This window comes from Talaromyces marneffei, chromosome 5, assembly GCF_009556855.1.
Source record: "Talaromyces marneffei chromosome 5, complete sequence".
Lineage (NCBI taxonomy): Eukaryota > Fungi > Ascomycota > Eurotiomycetes > Eurotiales > Trichocomaceae > Talaromyces > Talaromyces marneffei.
Window position 1 is genome coordinate 393,159 of NC_072352.1, and position 22,930 is coordinate 416,088.

General features: G+C 46.3%; 7 protein-coding genes across 7 annotated transcripts; 3 read left to right on the forward strand and 4 right to left on the reverse strand.

Moving 5' to 3' along the window:
* Positions 1-61: 61 nt before the first annotated feature.
* EYB26_006459 (uncharacterized protein) lies at positions 62-763 on the reverse strand (the record flags this gene model as incomplete). Its single annotated transcript, XM_054265735.1, has 1 exon — positions 62-763. The coding sequence occupies one exon, from the start codon at positions 761-763 to the stop codon at positions 62-64; it is 702 nt and encodes a 233-aa protein (XP_054121710.1).
* A 515-nt stretch (positions 764-1,278) lies between these two features.
* EYB26_006460 (uncharacterized protein) lies at positions 1,279-2,162 on the forward strand (the record flags this gene model as incomplete). Its single annotated transcript, XM_054265736.1, has 2 exons — positions 1,279-1,598; positions 1,664-2,162. 2 exons carry the CDS (start codon positions 1,279-1,281, stop codon positions 2,160-2,162), a joined length of 819 nt encoding a protein of 272 aa, XP_054121711.1.
* Positions 2,163-2,483: 321 nt separating this feature from the next.
* EYB26_006461 (uncharacterized protein) lies at positions 2,484-3,377 on the reverse strand (the record flags this gene model as incomplete). Its single annotated transcript, XM_054265737.1, has 1 exon — positions 2,484-3,377. The coding sequence occupies one exon, from the start codon at positions 3,375-3,377 to the stop codon at positions 2,484-2,486; it is 894 nt and encodes a 297-aa protein (XP_054121712.1).
* Positions 3,378-3,899: 522 nt separating this feature from the next.
* Positions 3,900-4,206, reverse strand: EYB26_006462 (uncharacterized protein; the record flags this gene model as incomplete). Its single annotated transcript, XM_054265738.1, has 2 exons — positions 3,900-4,131; positions 4,196-4,206. The coding sequence occupies 2 exons, from the start codon at positions 4,204-4,206 to the stop codon at positions 3,900-3,902; spliced, it is 243 nt and encodes an 80-aa protein (XP_054121713.1).
* A 779-nt stretch (positions 4,207-4,985) lies between these two features.
* Positions 4,986-5,763, reverse strand: EYB26_006463 (uncharacterized protein; the record flags this gene model as incomplete). Its single annotated transcript, XM_054265739.1, has 3 exons — positions 4,986-5,099; positions 5,171-5,671; positions 5,728-5,763. The coding sequence occupies 3 exons, from the start codon at positions 5,761-5,763 to the stop codon at positions 4,986-4,988; spliced, it is 651 nt and encodes a 216-aa protein (XP_054121714.1).
* Positions 5,764-7,793: 2,030 nt separating this feature from the next.
* Positions 7,794-9,794, forward strand: EYB26_006464 (uncharacterized protein; the record flags this gene model as incomplete). The annotated part of the gene is made up of 2 exons (XM_054265740.1): positions 7,794-7,951; positions 8,018-9,794. The coding sequence occupies 2 exons, from the start codon at positions 7,794-7,796 to the stop codon at positions 9,792-9,794; spliced, it is 1,935 nt and encodes a 644-aa protein (XP_054121715.1).
* A 1,250-nt stretch (positions 9,795-11,044) lies between these two features.
* EYB26_006465 (uncharacterized protein) lies at positions 11,045-13,153 on the forward strand (the record flags this gene model as incomplete). The annotated part of the gene is made up of 4 exons (XM_054265741.1): positions 11,045-11,295; positions 11,377-11,985; positions 12,045-12,944; positions 13,006-13,153. The coding sequence occupies 4 exons, from the start codon at positions 11,045-11,047 to the stop codon at positions 13,151-13,153; spliced, it is 1,908 nt and encodes a 635-aa protein (XP_054121716.1).
* Positions 13,154-22,930: the final 9,777 nt, after the last annotated feature.

A 22,930-nucleotide genomic window follows, 5' to 3' on the forward strand; every position in this document is an offset into this window, starting at 1 on the left:
CAATGAAGGCGTTAATCTGATTTAGGATCTATCTATAATACAACTCATTCAATGCTCAAACTTATACAGCAACATGCCCTGTCGCATCCCTAACCGCCCCTTTAGCATCCACCTCCTGATCCGTTCTGAGCTTCTCCTCCCGTACTTGCGTCCTTTCTGCCTCCACCCCACCGCCAACTTTATCCTCCTTGTCCGCATCCCCATAATACTTCGGACTCTTCGCACTCACATTCTCCTCCCTTCCTAATCCAAGCATTCGATAATTCTCTGCCCTCTTCCTATCCATCTGCGCCGCCGTATCTTGCTCAAAACCCGGAGTACTGGTCCCCACAGCACCGGCATGAACACCCGGTTGAAAGCGTTGGTGCGGCGCGGATTCGGAGTGGTTATCCTCTACTGCGTGTGCAATGTCGCCTTCGCGGGGTTGCTGCTCAATTCCATCCTCCAGATCAACATGGCCCCTTTTACCCTCAGGGCTAGTTTCTTGTTCATGTTTTTGGCGGCGTTGAGCCAGTTTCTCGTCAGAAGAGGGATTGGAGTCTGCGGTGCGATGAATTAGTTTTTGGGGTGCTTCGCTGTAGTCGTGCCCGCGAACTGAGGATCCTGTGCCTGAGGTGGCGTACTTGAGGCCTGAGTCTGGCGCTGAAGGCTGGTTGGGTTGGCGGCGTTGTTCTTGCGGGTTGCGAGAGACGGGGTTGGAGGGTTGGGTGTAGGCTGCTTCTTTAGAGGGTTGGGGGATGTCGGTTTGGGAAGTTGTGTCCATTTTGGCATTCGTATGTAGGATTTATTGTATTGATTTGGTGGGTTCTGTAGGCGTATGCTCAGAGAAGAGAGGAGTTGTTCAGTCATCTTGAAGTCGAACCTTGTATATTGTTGATTTATACGGCGGATGATATGGCAATGACGTTAACCTGGGTCTGCCCTGAGAGCCGCGTAATTGGCCGATTGAGACATCATCAATATATCCTTATAATCCATTTTTGTTGCTGTTAACAACCATCCTCGCCTCCAATTTAGTATGTTTGAATTGACTCGTGGGAATGTACCCTGAAGCTATTCATGATCAGAAATGGATCTGATAAGCGGATATCAACGGCTATCCGTAATTATACCTATCAGTCGTGATGTGCCTCGGCTGAAATCTAGCCTGTGACGGCTACCAGTGTACCTACTTAATTTCTTCAATTGCAACTACCTGCATAATAACCACTAATTACCATTCAGCAATAATCGTCCTATCTTTTTTTATATCGGAGAATCTCGATAGACAACAACAAAATGTCGAAACAACTCTTCTCAATCCCCATCGCCTCCACCAACGGCACCTTCACATGCACCATTCCCTCCGACGCGCCCGAGAACAGCACCATCTACCTCCTTACATTCACATCCCCAGTCGACAATCGACTCATCCCCGAATTCCTCGACGCATTCTCATTAGCGCTCGACATTCTCGAACACAAATACCCAAAAGGTGTACTGATTACGACCAGCGGGATCCAAAAGTTTTACAGTAATGGACTAGACCTCGAAAAGGCGCTTTCGTCGCCGGGGTTTTTTGAGAGGCATTTATATACGTTGTTTAGGCGGTTGTTGACGTACGTTTCCCCTCCCCTCCCACCTTCCTTGACTTTCCAAGAAGCTAATGGGGTGATGCTGGTAGATATCCCATGCCAACTATCGCCCTGATAAACGGCCACGCGTTCGCAGGCGGCTTCATGATCGCTATGTATCATGACTACCGCATCCAGAACCCCAAGCGCGGATTCTTGTGTCTCAATGAAATCGCCCTCGGAATCCCGCTCACGCCACCCATGCGTTCTATATTCATGAACAAAGTCCAAGACGGAGCTGTGATTCGCTCGATGATTCTGGAGGGCAAGCGATTCACAGCGCAGGAAGCGTTGGAAGGAAAGATTGTAGATGGGGTGGGTGAATTACCCGAGGCCATTGATTTTGTGCAGAAGAGGGGGTTGCTGAAGATTGGGTCTTCGCCGAGTTTCGTCCCGTTGAAGGAGAGGTTGTGGGCCGAGGTGCTGGATACGATTGATAATCTCAAGGAGTGGGATGGTGCAGATGAGGAGAGGGCGAAGAGGTCGGTTGCTGTGGCGGAGGCGGGAAAGGGCAAGGTGCAGAAGTGGGAGAGTAAATCGAAGCTGTGATTGATAAGAGATGGATATGTAAATTGATCATCTATTTCAATTCTCTTGTCTAAATATCTAGTACATTAAACTGAGGTCTAAAGAGTTGTCCCGTCAGAGGGAGGACGGCGGGAGATGATCGTCTGTTCTGTTTCAAGAACATACGCTGGTCATAGCTGGCTGAATCTAGCTTCTAAGTGATGCAGCCATTCGAGGCTTATGAAGAGCGAAAAGGTCATGCATCTCAGACATGACTCAAAAAAGGAAGCGCAGGTGCGTGACCGCTCACCAACTGGAGTTACATAATATGTTCATTTTTCAACACCAACTTGGTAAATATTTTCAAGTATTGCGCTCCTTCTTCCCCCTCCCCTTTGCCGGACTCTTAACCCTATCCGTCAACGGCCTATACGGCGCCGCAATAAAATGCTCCGGCGCTCTTTGGTTAGGATCCTGTCGTGGCGCCCCCGCAAACGGCCTATTCCTCTGCTCTTCATGCATTTTGTCTAACGGTTCGCCGACAATATGATACTTGGCCCAGTTGATGGGCGGCATGCGCACCACGTTTTGTGGTTTGGGGATTTTGCCAAATTTGCTTTTCGTTTCTTCTACTTCTTCTGCGTCTGAATCGTCGTCGTCGTCGTCTTTCATGGTTATATCTGTATCGATGAATTGATTATCTGGTTGCGTGAGATTGCCAGCTAACAATTCCCTTGAGAAAGCCTCTGGATCAGCCGCCGCAGCGCGTTTCATCTCATCTAGTGCTTTTATATCGTTCAAGGCCTTTTGTTTCTGGAACTGAAGTAAAGAAATCGCGGAGCGGAGGGCTATAATATCTGCGTTATCGCTTTCTGATATCGGCACGGGGCTCGGCTGTGGCCTTATCGGATGAGGCGGTGGATATAACGGTTGTTGCTGTTGTTGAGGTTGTTGAGATTGTTGCGGCGGCGGCATTACCGCTTGTGGGTTAACGGGTTCATTATATTTGGCCGGATTTTTGGTTACAGGAGGATTTGATGTCGTAACACCCATCGTTGTAGCAGCAGCCGCCGTATCTTCTATCGCCGGTGGTGGTACTATTGTTGCTCCACCGGGGATTGGGGCGAGCTGCGCCAACACTGGCGTGACGGGAGAATAAGGTGGTCGTTCGGGTGTGCCTTGGCGTTCAGGCGTAGGATTTTGATTATTGTTATTATCATTCGCGCTGCGATCTGTTATGCTATTGTTATTGTCCATCGTATCGATCTGGATATGCTATCCTTGTGATGTGAGATGAAGAGTGATTTGATGGTTGCCTCCCCGCCGGATAATAACTATTAACTTAAGTTTAGTTATCTGATGGATTGATTATATAAGCTTATCGATAAGCAGGAGTGGGCCAAGTATTTGTCTGGTTTGTCTTGTTTGCTTTGTTTGCTCTATTTGCTCTATTCTATTTCTCTCCTTTCCTCCCATGGGAACAAGTACTTCACATGTTTTCTTTCTTAGTCTCTCTTTGTTTAATTGCTTGGTTGAGGAGCGCAATGTCCTGATGACTACAACTCGCTGATGATAACTAACCTATAATACGACGGCTTCAACCCGCAATATCAAATTAGGGTTAGGGCTGTTACAAGTTGCTCATCTTGAGATTTAAGATCCATCGTTGCTTCGTTGAGACCTAGGACGTTTCCTCGAAAGCGAAGAAACATAAAGAAAAAGAGCAAAATGAAATTTCTATATGCATGACAAGCAGCATATCCATCTATATTCTAGGAATCAATTCCACCCAATGACCCCCTTCCCTAAAATACTCCGCTCACTCACATCTTGACTTGATGAGAGTAACGTTGCCTGTCTGCCCACAATCCCGTACTCGGAGACCCCAAAATCGAGTTTATATGGAAGACTGAATTCTATTCGTCCCGCCGTGTGTTGCGGACTCAAGTCGAAAGAATATAGGGGTTTACTCTTCTCCAGAGCTGTTGGGGTCATGAGGTTTCCGAATTTCCTTGAGAACAATTCATAAGTAGATGCTACCTAGGTACGGACTCCAATTTTGAGGTTTGACTCACTCAATCCGCATGGTGAAACTTGTTATTTTTCTGAGGGTGTGTAAAGAGTTGTGATCCGACGTACTCAACGTGGCATGAGTCCTGTGAGAGTCCCCCGCGTTGCTGAAGGATAGCACAAGCTCCGGTGTAGTTGTTGTTTGGACTTCTTGATAGGGATATAGGGCTGCAATTAGGCCACCTCGACTGGCTCGGGGGGTCATGTCACCACACATTATATACAACTGGCGGTATTTCGGTAGACTTAAGACGGTTCTGTGTAGACAACCAGTTTGAAAACAAGACATATATATGTATTTTCAGAAATGCGTCCTGTCGGGATACTTTAATGTTGTATTCGCAGATGTTATCATGATCTGTAAAAATAGAAGCGGGTGGCCGTGTTTGTATTAGGTATGACGAGCCAAAGCACATTGTTGCTCAAATCTGCTCAACTCTGGGGCATACCCCGAACAGGGTAGCCATCAAGTGAAAAATCCACTTAATAGACATAATGAATGCAATTAGACTATTTATCGTTCCTGGCCCCATAATCAAGGAAATAGGCGACTTTATGGGGGGGGGGGGGGGGGGGGCATTTCGATGGTCCAATTCCCGGTAATATAGAAGTTCGCATGCAGGTACCCATACACATTTATGGTACCAACTTGAGCAGTTGACTAAACTGTTACTAAAGTCAAGGAAACATGTCAGAGGCGCCAGTTATATACATTTTTATATCATTGCCGTCTTGGTCACTGTATAGTCGATGATTTATACAGGTTTGATGAAAAGTCCTACTAACTTGGCTGCTTTATAGCTTGAAAGAAACTTCCCCTTGAACACCGCGAGCAAATCTCTCTTCAGCAACCTTCCAGTTTATAATCTTCCAAATCTCAGTGACATACCCTGCTTTATTATTCAAATACTAGACAGAAGAATTGAATATCAGCTATCTTCCTGTAAACAGTTTGAGCGGATATTCGAACGAGTACTAACCTGCAAATAATAAGCATGCTCCCACATATCCACTCCAACGAGCGGCACAACGCTATCATCACATGTCACTACCGCATCCTGATCTTTAGACGTGACAATATCCAGAGTCTTGGAGTTCATTTCGGCCGGATCTTGTTTGGCGATGAGCCATCCCCACCCACTTCCCTGAATACCGAGAAGCGTCTGTTTGAAGCCCTCGATGAATTTGGAGATACTCCCCCATTTGGCTTCAATTGCGGCTTTAACGGTAGGAGCAACGGCGTTGATGTCGGTCTCTGCTGAACCTACGGGGGCGAGATTGCGCCACAACAAGGAGTGGTTAATGTGGCCACCGCCGTTAAACTTGATCTTCTGCTTAATAGCGGGTAATGCGGAAATGTCGTTGGAGACAGTAGCGGCTTCTTGTGCTGAGAGGGCAGCGTTCAGGTTGTTGATGTAGGTTTGATGATGTTTTGAATGGTGGAGGGTCATTATCTGTGCTGATATGATTGGCTCCAGGGCCTTGAGACTTTCTAAGCCAGGTTTCGCGGTGCATAGAGTCTGTTCAATGAACTTACATTGTAAGCATAAGGCAAAGGAGGTAGTTTATACATCTTTAGATGGTGCTGGCTGTCTGATTTCGATGGATTCAATGAGTAAGAGGCAACAAGGAATGACTTGACGACGGAATCAGAAGGCATCAGAAACTGGGGGGGGGGGCACCTCTTATGCGAATCTTTTAGTCCTGCCAATGTTAACTACCGAGGTACATTTTGGATAAAGGGTTGTCGACTCCTCTTTACAAAGTGGTCTTGACTGCCCCCTGTTTTCCATATTCTTAATATTTCATGCTCGGAGATACATAGTTCCATGTGTTCGAGCACGCACGATCAAACTGTAAAATCATGTATCCATAGTAGATAGATCGTGGACTCCGCACATGCGCAGGTTTGAGCACATTTTTGAATATGGCTGAAGAGCCCCAGCTCTAACCCCATCGGCAAAGTACCCAGTTCTATGCCAGTCATCCGTGTATCTTCCCACCAGCTTCGTGCATAAAGAATCTCCACCTCATCCAAGACTCGTGCTGCAAAGTCTCGATATGAACGAAGAATTTTGCGGCTTTGCCGAAGAAAATTGTCTATAAAAGCATGGTCCTCAAGAATAGTAGTGGCAATACTGCAGGATATCTGTGAAGGCCAGTGGAATCGACTAGGATGCATTCTCAATCACCATCAAAGAACGAGATATTTGCCGCATAAGGAGAATAAACACACACCCAAAATGGGTCATGTACCTGATCGAAAGAGCCGCCTGCATGAATTTCTGGTTCTGGCTAATCAAGCACCCCAGTCTTAACCCCGCCGCGCGCGCAGTCCTTGGACATCCCGTACAACACATGAATTAGGTCTGGATCCACACCAAGTTGAGTCGGGTCAATTGACAAAATTGACACAAAACCACCAGAAGAAGTATTATCTTCCTATACTAATAATGCATACACCTCGTCACTTATGAGGTGGATCTGGTATTTCTGACAGAACCGCATCAATGCCTCCAAGGTCTCACGTGGATAGGATCGACCGAGTGGATTGTACGGGTTACAGATCAAGAGAGCCTTGATTGAAACTCCTTTCTTATCTCGTGCTTGTAGATATGTCTCCTCATAGAGATCCACAGCACGCATGCTAAATGGATTGTCCCCGTAGAACAGGGCATAGACTAATTGACATCCAGAGGGGACTTTGAGATCTCCATCGAAGGAACCAGAGACATGCTGACCCAGCAAAATCCCGTCGCCGGGATCAATCAGACACATGGCACACATTGCATTCAAGCTCGTTACCCCACTTGTGAAGAGGATGTGATTTGGTGAGATTGGCATAGCGGGATGAAAGTATCTAGTAATAAGCTCATCCATAACTTCGCGGAGATGTTTGGGGCCGAAGGGGCCTTCATGATAAGTTAGACTGGTGTTGTCTAGGCACGGTAGTGCCTGTTTTTCGAACCTTTGTACTGGTCGTTATTGCTCAAGTCTTCACCTTTGTTCGGATGTATTCAAGCAGTACGTCTTGCATCAGAAACTGGTACCTTGTCAGTAAATAGAATGCGCTCTAGGACGTACGTAGGTACGATATAGATATAAAGAAGTCTGTATACTCAGCTTACATTTCTGTATTGCCAAAAGACACAATGGTATGTAGGCTCCTCCATGCACTTACATATGTATGTAACTTATTAACTTAAGTAGCGACATACCTGACCCTACACGGCCCGAGTCCTAGCCCTAATATATAAGTTATTCCTGTGTAGCATGATCATCGTATGAAGAGTGCTACCTGAGTGAGGCCATCGTGAAGTCCAAAAATCTGTCATTCTACTACGTATTATTTCCCCGAGCAAGTTGTTTAAAACCCAGACGCGAATTTCTTAATAATCTTATTCTTCTTGACTTCTGATGTTCTAACACTTCGATGTCTGAAGCACTGATGTGGATGCCTGATCATGCAGGCAGCACCCGAAAAATCGCCGAGAGCCGACAATATCTTCACCGCCTTCAATTCTCGCGACAAAAAAAATTGGCCAAAAAATATTTTGAAGAATCAAACTGAATTGAACGAGGCCATTGCGTTTTTGTTTCAATATGAAGCGCAAAACAGAAGAGGCACACCAATCCAATGGCCGCCATGAGGCCAAAAAACGGGCGCTCTCCGACGACGTGGCGATATCGCGCTTTCGTGAGGGTCTGTTTGATACGGCAGAACTAGAGAAGTATACCAAGAGCTATGCTGCCTCAGGACCGTGAGTACCTTCTCTTGATAATGGTTTATGAATTCCAGAGTCTAATATCTTGTTGGTTAAAATTAGTTACAAGCATGGCGTTATATCCCCTCTAATTGCACCAGACCTCCTCCGCTCCGTGCGTAACGAGATTGAACAGAATCTCTCCTTCACCGAGAAGGAAACCGACATCTACAAAATCTTCCAGTCTGGCGATTTGGCGAATTTGGATGGCTTGGACGATGAGTCACTGTCGCTTTTGCCGTCCCTCCTGCAATTGCGCGATGCTCTATATTCTGCAAAATTCCGCGCATACCTATCCTCGTTGACTGGCTCTGGTCCACTAAGCGGCAAGAAAACGGATATGGCTATCAATGTTTATACGGAAGGCTGTCATTTACTTTGCCATGACGATGTGATTGGCAGTCGCCGTGTAAGCTATATTCTTTACCTGACGGATCCTGATACACCGTGGCAGGCAGAATGGGGTGGTGCATTGCGCTTGTACCCCACGACAACGGTCAAGGGCGACAATGGGGAAGATATCAAGATTCCCAGTCCAGACTTTACGTTATCGATCCCACCGGCTTTCAATCAACTCAGCTTCTTCACCGTTCAGCCGGGCGAGAGCTTCCATGATGTTGAGGAAGTCTATCACCCATCGGAAGAAGATAAAGGGAAACAGAAACGGGTACGGATGGCAATTAGCGGGTGGTTCCACATTCCACAAGAAGGCGAGGAAGGATATGAGCCCGGCTTGGAAGAGAAGTTGGCGGAACGAAGCAGTTTATCTCAATTGCAGGGTAGAAGCGGCGATGCGTATGATCAACCACAGCCGCAACCTGTCGACTGGGATGCGGAACCAGCTACATCTGATAAAGGCAAAGGCAAAGGAAAAGGCAAACAAGCCGCACAGGCTGAGGAAGGCGAAGAGCTTACGGAGGCCGATTTGGACTTTTTGTTGAAGTTCCTTGCACCTTCGTATTTGACCCCGGATATCGCCGATGAACTTTCAGAGGCATTCTTGAACGATTCTTCACTGAGTCTTGAGAAGGTTCTATCCGAAAAGTTTGCAACTAGAGTACGAGAATATATCGAGAAGCACGATAAAGAGGAACTGCCAAGCTCCTCAGATGCGATTGAATCGAGCACAAACTGGAAAGTGGCTCGTCCGCCCCATAAACATCGCTACCTCTTCCAACAACCACAGGATTGCAAAGATTCGGAGGCCAATCCGATTGAAGAACTTCTGACTAAATACTTACCTTCTCAACCGTTCCGAAAATGGCTTGCTTTGGTGACAGGTGCAGAGCGTCTCACGGATTATAACATGTTAGTCCGCAGATTCCGTCGCGGTCAAGATTATACATTAGCCAATAGTTACGAGGGAGACGAGCCGCGATTAGAATTTACGCTCGGCCTTACTCCAAGCTCTGGCTGGGAGAAGGCGGATGATGACGAGGATGAGGAAGACGAAGAAGAAGGGAAAGAGAATGGGAATAATGGTGATACGAAAATGAAAGATACAAACGGATCGGATAGCAAAAAGGATGAAGAACCTTCTGTAGGTGGTTATGAGATTTACATGGCTGGTGATGACGACGAGGCAGGTGATGCAGCCATTTACAAAGCGGCCCATGGCGACGACGACGGCATTCTGTTCAGTATGGCCGCGGGCTGGAATCGTATGAGTATTGTTCTGAGGGATAGCGGTACGCTCAAGTTTGTCAAGTACGTCAGCGCTGCTGCACAGGGAGATCGATGGGATATCACTGGCGAGGTTGGTGTTGTTTTTGGTGATGGTGATGATGATGAGGAGGAGGAGGAGGAGGAGGAGGGAGAGGGAGATGAGGACGAAGAGTAGACTCTGCGCTTTAATGACGATTCCGTTCGGCTCTAGTTCCATATCACGACTATGTACTTAACCAAAAGTTTGACAAAAACTTGTTAAGGGGCTTCGCTGTTTTGTAGCATCTCTATTCTTAGAAAACCCGAATCCTGTAATATCAATATGCACTGCAATGTTTCTACTCTCTTATGGAGCTTGCATCAATTCCAAAAAGAAAGATCACGATCAACAACACACCGCTTGACAAGGCTGTGAGCTGAGCAAGATATAAGCTTACATGCCCTCATTCTAGCGTGGTACGGTGCATGGAATGGAATCCTACGCTCGATTTCAATCACTACAGTAGGTTAAATCCTCCACCACACATCTGATCTAACTCAATTAGTAAAGACTGTCCTTCCGAGTCATGCGTTAAACGACTCTACAGAATATCCGTAGTGTGCTTCGGAATGTTTAGGAAATCGCATCCCCGCTCTGTGAGCCTCCTCCAGCCGTTCCTAAAATCTCACGATGGGGCTCCAGCCTTGTACCTAGAACTCTAGATTGCTGACACCTAAGATATAAGCCCACTCAGTATATTAAAGCTGAAGCCAAAAAGTAGAATTTGCCAGAGTCATGAACCAGCAGTCTATTTTATAAGTTACATAACGTTAGATGCCTTTTTTGCTATGTGAACTATTTATAGCCTGGCAAGTCTGGTGGCTATGTGCTCTTACCGTACAGGTACATACATTCATGCAACCTCCCGACATCTAGACACGGCATGTCGCATACACCCCGGACTCTGGGGCCGTATTAAAATCTGTGGTGTTACCGGGAATAGGCATTGTTGAGTGTTACTACGTAGTACAAACGAGCAACAGATTCCAGCACAGCATTCGAAAAGAGATCAACTAATTGAGGTGTTGCACGTAATACCGGCACTTACACTAGTCGCGGTTTTAGAGCCAACATAATCCCAAAGAATTGTCCGTCCCACACCAAGGCTTTTGGACAATGGAGGCACATCCCTGCCTTGGAACTGCGCTAAATATGAGCCAGACTGGATTTTTAATTTGTATGAAGCTGTCTATTGCAAGGTTTTCAGTCTCACTACATGCACGACTTATCGGTAACATCCTTCATCCGCGGCTGACGCGAATAGTCGCATTAATTTACTGTCCGGAAAGATTGCACGTTGGTTATAATGAAGGGCTTGCCGGTTCTCTGGAATCGTAGGATTTACCATGCGCTACTTGTGAAGTTCAACGCCCTTGTCTATCAATATGGCATCCCCCTGGCTGAGTCTACTGCTGTGGCTCGCTACATTCAGCGTTGTCGTCGTAGCTCGAGTGCCAGCAAATGCGGCACTGCGCACTCGAAACATCCCTGGAACAAGCGATGCAGATACCTTAGATATAGTAGAAAGAGCTCTGCATCTTGCCAGACTTCAATCTCGGGATAGCAAGTACTCTATGAACAGGACATCTCTTGCGAAAAGCTGGGTTGGCGCTACTCTGTTTACATATGGTGGGCAGTAAGTGAAATCACTATTATTATTATTTTTTTTTTTTTTTCAAAATCATCGTTTCATTCACGAAGCTTACTTTTTTAATAGAACCAGCAACACTACATCCATCGGATCTCACGGTGCATCTTCGCAATACGGCGCCGGCATTGAAATCATTTGTACAACCTGCTATGTTAATGGGTCCGTTACTGGTGACTTGACGCTGACCGGCGATTTCAATTTTACGCAAGCAATAGATGGCGTGAAAGACGAATTGAAAAACGTCACCGTTACAGCACTTGATCAATTTGAGGAGTACGTTGAAGAATTGGCCAAGGATATAGGCAAGGACATCATCACTTTCAATTCTAGTAATCTGCCCGCCTGGCCCACTCTTGATGTTGGGTTAGACCTGGATAATATCACCGGTGTGACGGGTGCTTCAATTCACTTTGAGTTCGATAACTTGGAGCTGTACTTAGAGCTTGACATTAAGTTATCAGCCGGTGCTACGTATACGTTGAACTTGTATACATCCGAGACTGAGGAGGGGTTTTCCGTACCGGGCTACGCCACGATTGGAGCCGTGTTTAGTGTTGATTTGATCCTCATTGCCTCCGCGGAGATAGATATTGGCACTGGGATTCATATTAAGCTGGACGATGGACTTGCGTTTGACCTGGAGATGTTCAATAGCAATGTGTCGACTGTTTCAATGTAAGTTTGCTCTCTTCCCGAAGCGCGTTACACTGACTTTTTCTGACGCATATTTACAGTCCCGGTGGTGCCTATGAATTCCTACCTGTCACAGTTTCAGGTGAAGGATCCATCCAAGCCCTTCTGAGGCTCAAAGCGAGCCTCGGCGTAGAAGTGAACACGCCCGACACATCTGGATATGACTTTGAATTCAGCGCTGGAATCGAGACCGATGTATTTGCCTACGTCGTCGACTTTTTGATGCAAGTCAACGGATCCACGGCCGCTAAGAATGGTGATTGCGAGTTGGCTGCCGTCGCAGAATATACGTTCGCTGTGGGCGCAGCAGCTGGTGCGACTCTCGCAATTGATAAGTCGCATTCATGGGGCCCGTCGCCTAACACGACTATACCGGTATGGTATACGACCCTGGCCAGTATCTGTGCAGCGACAAAGACAGCAACAACAACAACTACTGCTGCTGCTGCTGCTGCTGCTGCTACTACTCCGTTGATTACCGCTCGTGCAGAACTGGGCCAGCGAGATAGTGTATCCTTGACGACGAAGACGTCCACAACAACATACCAAATCGTCAATTGCGTATCTTCGGGATTGATTAATTGTCCTATTAATCTCCAGAATACAACAACCTACGAAGCCGTTGTGACCTCTGTCCTTGCGGTGCAATCGGGGTCGACTGTGACGTTGCCGCCGAGTGGTGTTTCGGCTCTTGCGACTGCTATACCTTTTGGCTCGAAATCGCACAGATTGGATGCGGTATCTGGGACGCCGACGTCGTATGTTCCTCCACCACCGCCAACTAGTACGGTTGCCACGGCGTCTTCCACCTCGACAGGGAACAGAGGAGGAGATGGGATGGATGGCAGGGGTGAGAATAGTGGGCCTAATGATAAACTGATTATCGGACTCAGCGTGGGGTTGGGAGTGCCTTTCCTAGCGGCTGTATCGGCGGGACTTTGGTGAGATTATTCTCCATTCGTCGATTTACGAAAGTGTTGTGCTGACCGTTTCGATTTCTAGGTACCTCATTCGCCACCATAGGAAGTACGCCGAGGTTTCTCAGCAGGAAAACATGACACAGAGTCCGGACCTAAGAGAGCAAGACTCCTCTGTTTCACCTGACATGGAGCAGAAGACTCCTTTGGTGTCTGAAACACAGTCAGATTGACGTATGAATGTAATGATTGAGAGCACTACAGACGACGAATCATGCTAGAACTACATGTATCTATACGACTTTCATTTAGTACCCAGTGTAATCTGAAGAATATTGGCCATTACTCAATATCAGTCGAAATGTTTGATGTAGTACAGTTTAGGAATTGTACATCCATGTATCTAACATCGGTGCCATGGCTTGCCGGTCTGCTGGGATGGATGACATAAGTAATGAGATAGGATTAGGGCTAGGACTATGGTCAAATGGAATGACCAAACACCTAGAAAGTAACCCAGTGTAAGAAATCTCAAAAGATTCTAATATTGATGGAACCTGTCATGTATATATTTAATTTCTATTGACAAATAAACTAGTGGATACCTTGGGGTTTATCCTTTCATTCCATCATGATACTAGACAACTCTGTGCTCTGTGAAATTTCCCCATTGTCAGGCTCAAGTCACATACCTAGGTATTAGGAACATATTGCAGACTTTATTCTAGTTCCTTTATGTTACGGGGGGAACAGCCCCTACTTGTAGGCGTGGGCGGCGCTCGCAGAACCCTGGGCTCTCACCCGTTAGGGCTGAGTCTCAAGTGATTATCAGCAGCCAATAAATACATTGCTCGATATATGTGCCGATATCAGTTACCAAGCTTCCAGGGCCTCGTGTGCCTCAATAATGGTGTGGTACTGGTAATAATTGCCTAACATATCCCCGAGGCTGTTGTATCAAATCCTCCAGGTATCTGGCCTCCCATGGTGGGACCACGACACTTTATTGAATGGTGTTCTGCTGTGAAGGATATGTTGAGCGTAGGAGGTAAACTATGGCATAGTGATTGTTAGTTATATCAAGTTTTCGGGCCGGTGTCCTCAACTAGGACTTTGATATCCATTGCCCTGCCTTTGTATATAGATTCAGAGGCACGTTAGAGATTTGAATCAAGTGATACCTAGGTATTGAAATAGCGCCTTTTATACATAAATAGTCTCTTTTTTAAGGAAGTTGACGTGTATTGTTAGATGATTCTGGTCAATCTGGTATGCAGTTATCATGTCCGGTTATAAGGAGACCTGCAGCCCTAGATTGACTTTTATGTTTCTTTCCTTCTTTATATTTACTTTCTCTCCTTCAATAGCCTGTTGTAGTATTGGTTGAGTCTTCATAGATGATGCAGAGTGGAGAACAACCGCTTGAAAACGAGTATCGTGAACCCATCTTCAAACATACGGTGCAGTATCTACAACATGAGTCGGCCACTTGAACCATACTTACGAAAGATCAATCAGAAGGGCCAGTAGTTACTTTGCTCAAGACACATCATATAAGTCCCCACAACTTCAGTCAGGAAAGGAGAACCCAATTCTCATCTACTCTGGGTGTTTCAATCCTCCTCATATAGGACATAGTTCCTTACTTGAACATGTGTTCTCGAATAGTGGGGAGGATCTGAACATCATTGCCGCTATTGTCATGCCTAAGAATGACGATGCGGTTGAAAGAAAGAAAACTGAATAGTGACAATCTACTCAAGCTAACGAAAAACGAGCGCATCAAGCTTTGGAATGGTCATGAACCATCCGGCTATCTCTGGATATACACGGGTTCAGAAGCTGGTTGGAGGCCTTTCCGGGATAGAATCATATTAGATACCGCACTTGATGGCTTTCAAGTAAAACTATGCGTTCTTTGTGGTCCAGAATATGTAGAGGATTTGGAAGACATGTCAGATTGGGGGCTATCGTTACAGTTGTGATGAGGTTTTCTCCAGTGATATTAGCAGAGACAGCACGATCATGCAACCTGGACATACAGCACCGAGACAATTGCGGCGACACAGCGCCTGGGAACGAACCTTGGCTGCCGATAAATCAATCAACAGTGCTAAGGTCTGGTCTTGTCGCCGAACAGACGAGCATCCTTCTCATACACTACAATTTATACCCAAGCCAGACGATAATCGTGTACTGCGTACGATCTCCACGGAGATTCGGAATTCTCTTCGGAACGGGCGCAAGTTGCGTTCGGGTGAGTTGAGAGGCTATGCAAGGAACTTGATTTTGCGCCCTGATCTATTAGCTGAGATGCTCTTCAAGTGTTAACCCTAGTTCCTCTCAATAGATAGATGACGATCAAGCTAACTTAGTCGTTCTCAGTCTTAGTAATCCATTGAGTATCGAGTAGTTAACTAACTAGTTATCGGTCTATTTTCAAGCATTACTAATGTCTAGTGCTGCTGTGCATTGCACCGGACATCAATGGTATGAGGATCAATGAATGGTATGAGGACGAAAGACGCAGATTGAAATATTTCTTAATTTGGTAATATGCGTTGCGCCTAATACTATGTCTTTTAGGGTTTCGTTTGAAACTATCCAAATCAATAGCATTATAGAATCAAACTATGTACAGATAGATATCTACGTACTCATATCGTGACAACGGTATTCACGCCCGCTCAGAAGAGGCACTTGTTCTTTGATTCAAGTTTCCTTCTGCTTGCCTACTATTCTTCCCAGCGCATTTCCTGCTCTCATTACCGGCGGCTACTGTGCAATTGTTCATATCCCGATCCTGATGCCATGAGGCGGCATCATGACGACAAGAATCTTTCTACAGATCGAAAACGTCCGTGTCGATTTGTTCAAGACTTCAATGATTGCATCGCGAACCTCGACATTCCACTTCTGTCAAGCTGTGCCCGTCACGAAGATCATGTATACCTTGGTTCATTAACTCGAGAATACTACGCAGTTTGATCAAGATAGATCTTTGTGATCAAAGTCGACTTTCTGCATCGTTGGTCTGATTTGCTCGTTCAGTTTTGATGTGGCTGGCCAAGCTTCCAGATTTAGTTATCAATTTTGCGGTTCCATGTCCTGTACGATTTGGAAGAAGCCGAGCCCCCGCCCCCTTTCCCTTCTCGGTTGCCGACCACTCCGACATAGTCGAATCATCAAAGGGTGTTGTTTATGATTTTCTGTGCCTGTATGCTACACACTACAGAGTAGTCTTGGACTTGGTTTTTAGAGTTGAGGCAGATCTGTAGTGATGCCGATGGAATTTGCCCGTCCCGCCAACACAACGTACTCATGTCAGAAGTTCCTTGGCCCGCCTTACCTTAACTGGCTTGATGGCCGTACTTACTGAGCCTCATCTCTTCCAAATCAAGTGCCTCTCTTGTTGTGAGTCCACGGAGAATTTTGGGCGGAAAAGTTCGGTTTGTGGGGGAGGGGCAGGGAACGGACACAATTACTTCATCAACCAAGAAGGAAGAAATCTCCACCATCCACCCCCGGAGAACCACAACTACTCTATACAGAGTGCTCCGCGGAGATCGTCATTCAAGGATGCTATTGCCACTTCTTCGGCTGACATCATCCATTTTTCCCTCGTATGTAACTTAGTACAATGCAAGGAACATCACGAGTTTTATGAGACCGTTTATGTAGCCATTCGCATCTCTCATCGTTGCACCTTCTCTGCCGCCACAAGGAGCAGAAATGTGGACTTGGTCGTCGTGCAAAACTGACCATCTCCAACTGGCATCTACTGCCATAGTTACTTAGTTACTACTTTGTTGTCGTAATGTAATAATGGTGTGTCGGCAAATCCAGCCAATAACGGCGTGACTGCAAGCGACGGTTCTACAACGGAGTATTCCGCGCAATGCCATTGATCAAACAAGTGTGGGACGCCCCTCCCCCATACCCATCATAGCACATGTTTTGTGACTCTGTACCGAGGACCACCAAGCACTTAATACTGATATATCCATCCATCCTCAGGACATCGGCCTTGGGTCTTCCCTTTTCAGAGCCAATTCGGCCCGGACGGATCCGTGTATACCAAATCCACATTACGGTAAGCAACTTGGCACGCCACACAAAAATGGAAACAATCGTCAGTGGCGGTACGTGTGCCATGCGGCGGTTCGTGAGGGCGCTTACAGAGAGGTACGTACGTACATGTTCTTAAAATATAATATATGGAGGGATTCTCCAATCCGAGAGGGCAGTTGGTCCGTTCGTTAGTCGATACGTACTAGCCTGGCTACATACTTAGGACATACGTAGCGTAGTAACTAACTTACCTAGTTACTATGTAAGTCAGTGAGCGATAAAGAAGTACAGAGTAGATGGGTCAGATGGCCGTGCACGAGTATCAAACGGACAACGAACGGGGGAATGGAGAACGGAAAACTGGAGAATGGAGATAAGAACGGGCCGGAGACGGACCGCCAATCAGTAGCATTTATGATCTTATGTACGAATCAGCCGAGACCCAAGAACGGGATGTGATTGAAATCGCATAGATCTAACTTAAGGCGCGCCAATCCGAGTCAGTTCAGTGGGGAGATACACCATAGATTATCTTCTACGTAGTAAGGCCGGGCCGGTCTACACTGAGCAGAAGGGTGCGTTCTCCTCTAAGCGATATCAAAGCAACTTTGAGTTTGCAAAGTGGCTGATCGCTTGTGCCATGTGGCATCCCCATGGACATTAGCTCGGTGCACAATCTACTCCGTGTAGTGAGATGTATCAGATAAAAGTTTTTATATATTACGTATATAGTTATAGATAACTAACTTAGATGTATACATAATATATAGATTACATAGTTAAGTTAATAAAGTGGATGCGATGACTCTTTGAACCTCCATAGGAGTGAGTCATGGCGATGTTGTAGAGGTGTATCAAGACAGATCTATCGTTAGATGGCGTCTTCGGTGGTGATGTCTCCCTAGTCACGCTCCGAGGAGATATCAAAATCTGTCTATGATAGTATCCAAACTTGGCGTGGATCGGAATATATCAATGGCCCGTTGACCGGGGAAAGATGACGGGGATTGTGGCCGTGTTTGAAATGATTTCCGTTGTTGCCTCTTTCGGCAGACAACCCTCGGCATTTAAGATATGATATCCCATGGATTTGAGTGGGCATCCGAGTGGGTAACCCATATACAGTAGTAGTAGTACTACTACTACTACTACTACTACTACTACTACTACTACTACTACTACTCATAGTAGGTAGTTAGTTAGGTAGTATATCCAATATCCTCCCTCCCTGGCGGCTTCGCTTGACGTTAATACTTCCTTATGAGTATGTTGTGGCAACGGATGCGGCCCATAGTCCTAACTTATACACAACCTGCCTACATAGGTAGTACTACTCAACTAGGCAGGTGATTCTAGACCTTACTTCTAACTCTCGGATGCGCTTAAACCATCCGTTCCACAAACGCTCTGATCATCTCCTACCTACTTCAATATTTTGCGTGTCATACCTGCTCTGCGCAACGTTACACGCCTATACAGAGTGAGTACATACGGATGTTCTGTTCCGTACGGAAAGTGCACACAACATAATACAGAGTATTACAATTACTTACTATTCGGTAAATAAATCTCAGAGCCTGTATACGTGGCTAGGTATGACAATGGAAACGAGCAAGTGCATCGCAGTCCAGGAACTTGGTATATATATATATATATATATATGGGTGCGATAGTCAACTACATATGTAACTAACTAACTAGTTATGATGAGCAAGAAGTTGTTACATAACGCACGGACACCGGCCGGTGAATGAATGTACAGGTACAATGAGAGAGAGGCAGGTGGTATTGCTCTCCTGTATGTACATGTCGATCCATGTAGCATGCTGCTGATCTCTGCCTGGTGCTGATTTACATAGTATCAATTGACTCGTCTTGGCAACGTCTGCCATATCAGTCTTGTCCCGTGAATCAATCATAGGGTAGGTATACCCTAGGTATTGTATTGGAATTGAACGGCACCTGTATACAATCCATACTACGTATACGTAGGTAGCTATCGTATACGGTACATATCCCCGATGCAGACTCCAGTCCGACTCAAACGTCGCAAGCGTCCGTCGAAGCCTTGACATGTTGGAAAAAGGATAATTGTCAGCTCGGAGAATAAGATGAGTGTCTGGCATGACTAACTGACAGACTGACAGACTGACCGACCGGGGGACCTGTCTATTTCACTCTTCCGGGTTGATTACTCCGTCGTGGAATTTTCATGCATGTCAAGTAAAAGTATCTGTACCGTTTATTGTCGATCCATTAGTTACCAGTGCGTACCTACAGAGGTAGGAGCAAGAGGGATGAATGCATCCGTGTTAAAAAAAAAAAAAATCAATATCTTTGGTGGAGATGGAAATCGTGTTGCCATCTGTCAGTATACTATTCAGTACCGGTAACCCTACTACGCCAGCAAGATGACAAGACAGTGGAATCCGATTGATGGACAAACTCGCCGGCCACTGTCGAAGTCACCACACCACAACTCCATAGACAGATTACAAACATTTTACAGTCTGGTTCTGGAGTACGCATTGAGCCCGTCGTAAGAAATTAAAATACAGTCCGATGCATGACGCCAGCAGGGATTACACATTCATAGCTACATTTTGGCTGATGCGATGCAATGAAGCAGCGCGTGTGTGTGTCTGCCGACCGTCTTTTTCCTTGTCGCTGTCAGACTCACTCCAAAGAAGACTGCTCGTTCGCATGAAATTTCGTTATTGTCTTACCTACCCAGGTAGGGTAGTGTCAAGCATGTCGAGCTTGGACTGCATACCTACTACATACATACACATACAGACATGACAGAAAAAATAAAAAAAAAAAAAAAAAACGCACGGAGTGAGTGTATACCCCATATTTCAACGTCGAGTTTACATGTCTTGGTCGATTGATTGTAGTAGGGACGTTGTCCTTGAGAATGGACGCTTGACGGCGAAATTGCCACGATGAAAAATCCATGAGCATTGATCAGCGTGCAAATATTTCGTTCTTGTCGTGATGTCGGTCAAGCAACGTTGTACATAGTTTTGCGGCGAATGATTGGCCGACACAACGAGGGAGCCAAGTTCCAGGCCTGTCACATTCCGGTGTTGGGATCGAGTCACATTCTACACTGTAGTTACCCGTAAGTTACTAGAGATGGAGATGGCCGGTTTTTCCGGATGTATGAGTGAGTGAGTGAGTGAGTGAGTAAGCGAGCGAGTGAGTGAGTCTTGGCTTGATCGTGCGATGACATAACCATGTACACTGATTCGAAGCTTGTAGAGCCCGCGATTGAATTGTATAGGTGACTATCTCTCCGTTGTTGGGATCATTAAGCGCTCTACTATGAGGCGGGAACATTGGTGGGCAATAATAATAACTCACTATGTGGACGCAAAAACCAACATACTCTGTAACTAGTACATACCGTAGTAGATATTCTTCAAAGTAACCTTACGGCACCCCAGTCAATAACCGCCCAACCAACTTGACTCTCAATTGACGTGTGTTAACTGGCTTATCAACATAACAATCCTACCCGGCCATGCACAAATCAGCATGCCATTACCATCTGAGCATCAAGGGCGACAATCAGAGTCCGATCGAGAAATCCTGACATACGTTAGTTAGGAAATAAAGTAAACTAAGCCTGTTTTTGGAGAAAGCTCTGAGAAAACAGTCAAAACACATCCCAAAATGAAAGAAGGAGGGAGGAGGGGCAAAATGATCTGCAGACTAAAGAGGTTTAATGTAGAGGGCTAAGGCTGTTTGCCATGTGTTGGTCACATCGCAGAGCGAGCCAGTAGGCCGCGACTGACTTTGAGTATGAGTGTGATCAAGGACAACGCAATTCTCAGCCACTAGGTACGCAACTTCCTTGCATGGATAGTTACTACGATCCTTTGACTCGACACGCGACCAGCAAGGCACATGGATGTTCAACAAAGCCGGTCCTGTACTTAACTTAGTACGTACTGCATACTCTCTCTCTCTGCCAGTAACTATGTAGTACACACGGAGTCAGTCGTAGGAATGCAGAATGCAATGTTGTGATGTGATGGATGCCAGGTGGCTCTGAGCCTTGATCAACCACATGCATCTCCAGCGCGCACGAAGGAATGTCAATTATCCATATTTCCTTGCGAACTCGCCCTCTGATTGGCCGGACACGAAACCACTGAATAATTCGACTTGCCAGTTGCCACCACGTACATACGTAGTTACTACTACGTACTATGATGATTACAGACGTGCTCGCCAGATCTTCCGTCTGTCCACCAGAACGGCTCTAAACCACAATAGAAAACGCAGTGCTTGGCGGGGGACTCATGATAGGTTCCTTGCGTGCCGACCAGCACACTAGCACCGTCTAGCAGCGGGCCAGACAGGAACTAAGTTAACTAAGTCAACTAAGCAAACTAAACTCCCTGGCCTGCCGCCTAAGATTCTTCTGAAATGCCACGTGAAATACTCTGTGTGCCGCGAGTGCTCACTAGTTAGCAGTATCCCAGCAAGGTGACATGGCACAGAGTGTGTATAAGTTAAACTAGTCAATTTGTATACGTAGTACGTAGTAGTATGTTATATTTATCGAGTGTATCGGCAAGGTGCAGAGCGGTAACTTGGTCGACTACGTGCTGTGTTACTTGGTAATAACGTAGTAACTTAGCTAGTTACGGAGTAGGTAGTTAACCAACCCTTGTTTACATGGTATATTTACTCCGACAACAAAGAAAGGCTGCAAGGAATTGAATTGTGACTTCCGTTTGCATACGGGTAGGCACGACAGACGGTGTACGTAGCGGGTACCAGAGTAGCAGGTACCTCCTCGCTGTGCCTTTGATACGGAGGGTTGAGTGCTCTGTAACCCTCCATGACTGGCGCTCGACCGTGGTTGACTATACGGAGGATGCATAAGTTACGTATTTCGGTATTTTCATACGTTCACTGACGGCGCCCGGAGGGAAAATACCAGCGTCGTGAGGGAGTCTCCTAAGTTACCCTCCGACCTCCGTCTGCTTAGTCAGGGCGCTGGTCAGTGGTCACCCCGGATTGGGCCTCGTGGTTCCTCAGTCCAACCCGGTTAGTCTGTAATACTCGTGCGTCTATATTGGCCCGTACCATACACTAGTGCACATCATACCGTAATTTTACAACGAGTCCGCAAATATTGGACATTGGCCCAAGCCGGTTAGCGCGACTCAGACCATGTGTTTTTTTTTGAGTTTTCGCTGTTGTGGCTAAGGTTTCGCCCGCTTTTGGGACTGACGGAGTCGACGAGATGTCGATTGTTTCTGGAAGTGAAAAAGAGCCAATACAGGATGAATCAGTGCACAGATGGCCGCAATGGCAGGAGAATAGTCTGGTTCTTGGTGCCCAGACAGACCGACCGAAGTAAGGATATCTTTAGCTTAAGTAATGTAACTTTAGTCGCAAAACGCAAACTAACATAAACACGACCCACATCAACCAAGGCGATAGAAAACGTGGGTGCCCGGCCAGATCCATAAATTGAGCAAAGCCAGAGTAATGGCCCAAATCGGTTACCTTGCACCCGGTCAGAACTGAGACCTGTCACTTTGTCTCTTTCCTCTCTACCTGTCTCTGCCCGGTCTGTCTATTATTCATTATTCAAGTGTTCAGGCTCGATCAATGATCTCGTGAACCGTCTACGCATCCACGACTCAGACTCACACAGTCAACTCCGACCGCCGCCGCCGGCTATCGACCATACCCGTCAACTGACTGTCGAGCAATCCCATAAAACACGCCTGCCTGCCTTGATGCACGACCATCGTCCCGCCGGCAAGCATACTATATACTCCGTACAGCGACCGCAATAAAATAAATCGACAGGGTCGCACTTTCTTTCATTCCGACCTACCTGCTCACGCACTCGCTCCTTCCTTTTCCTGCACTCGCTGATCCTCGCCTCCCAGTCACTCACCCAACTCAAC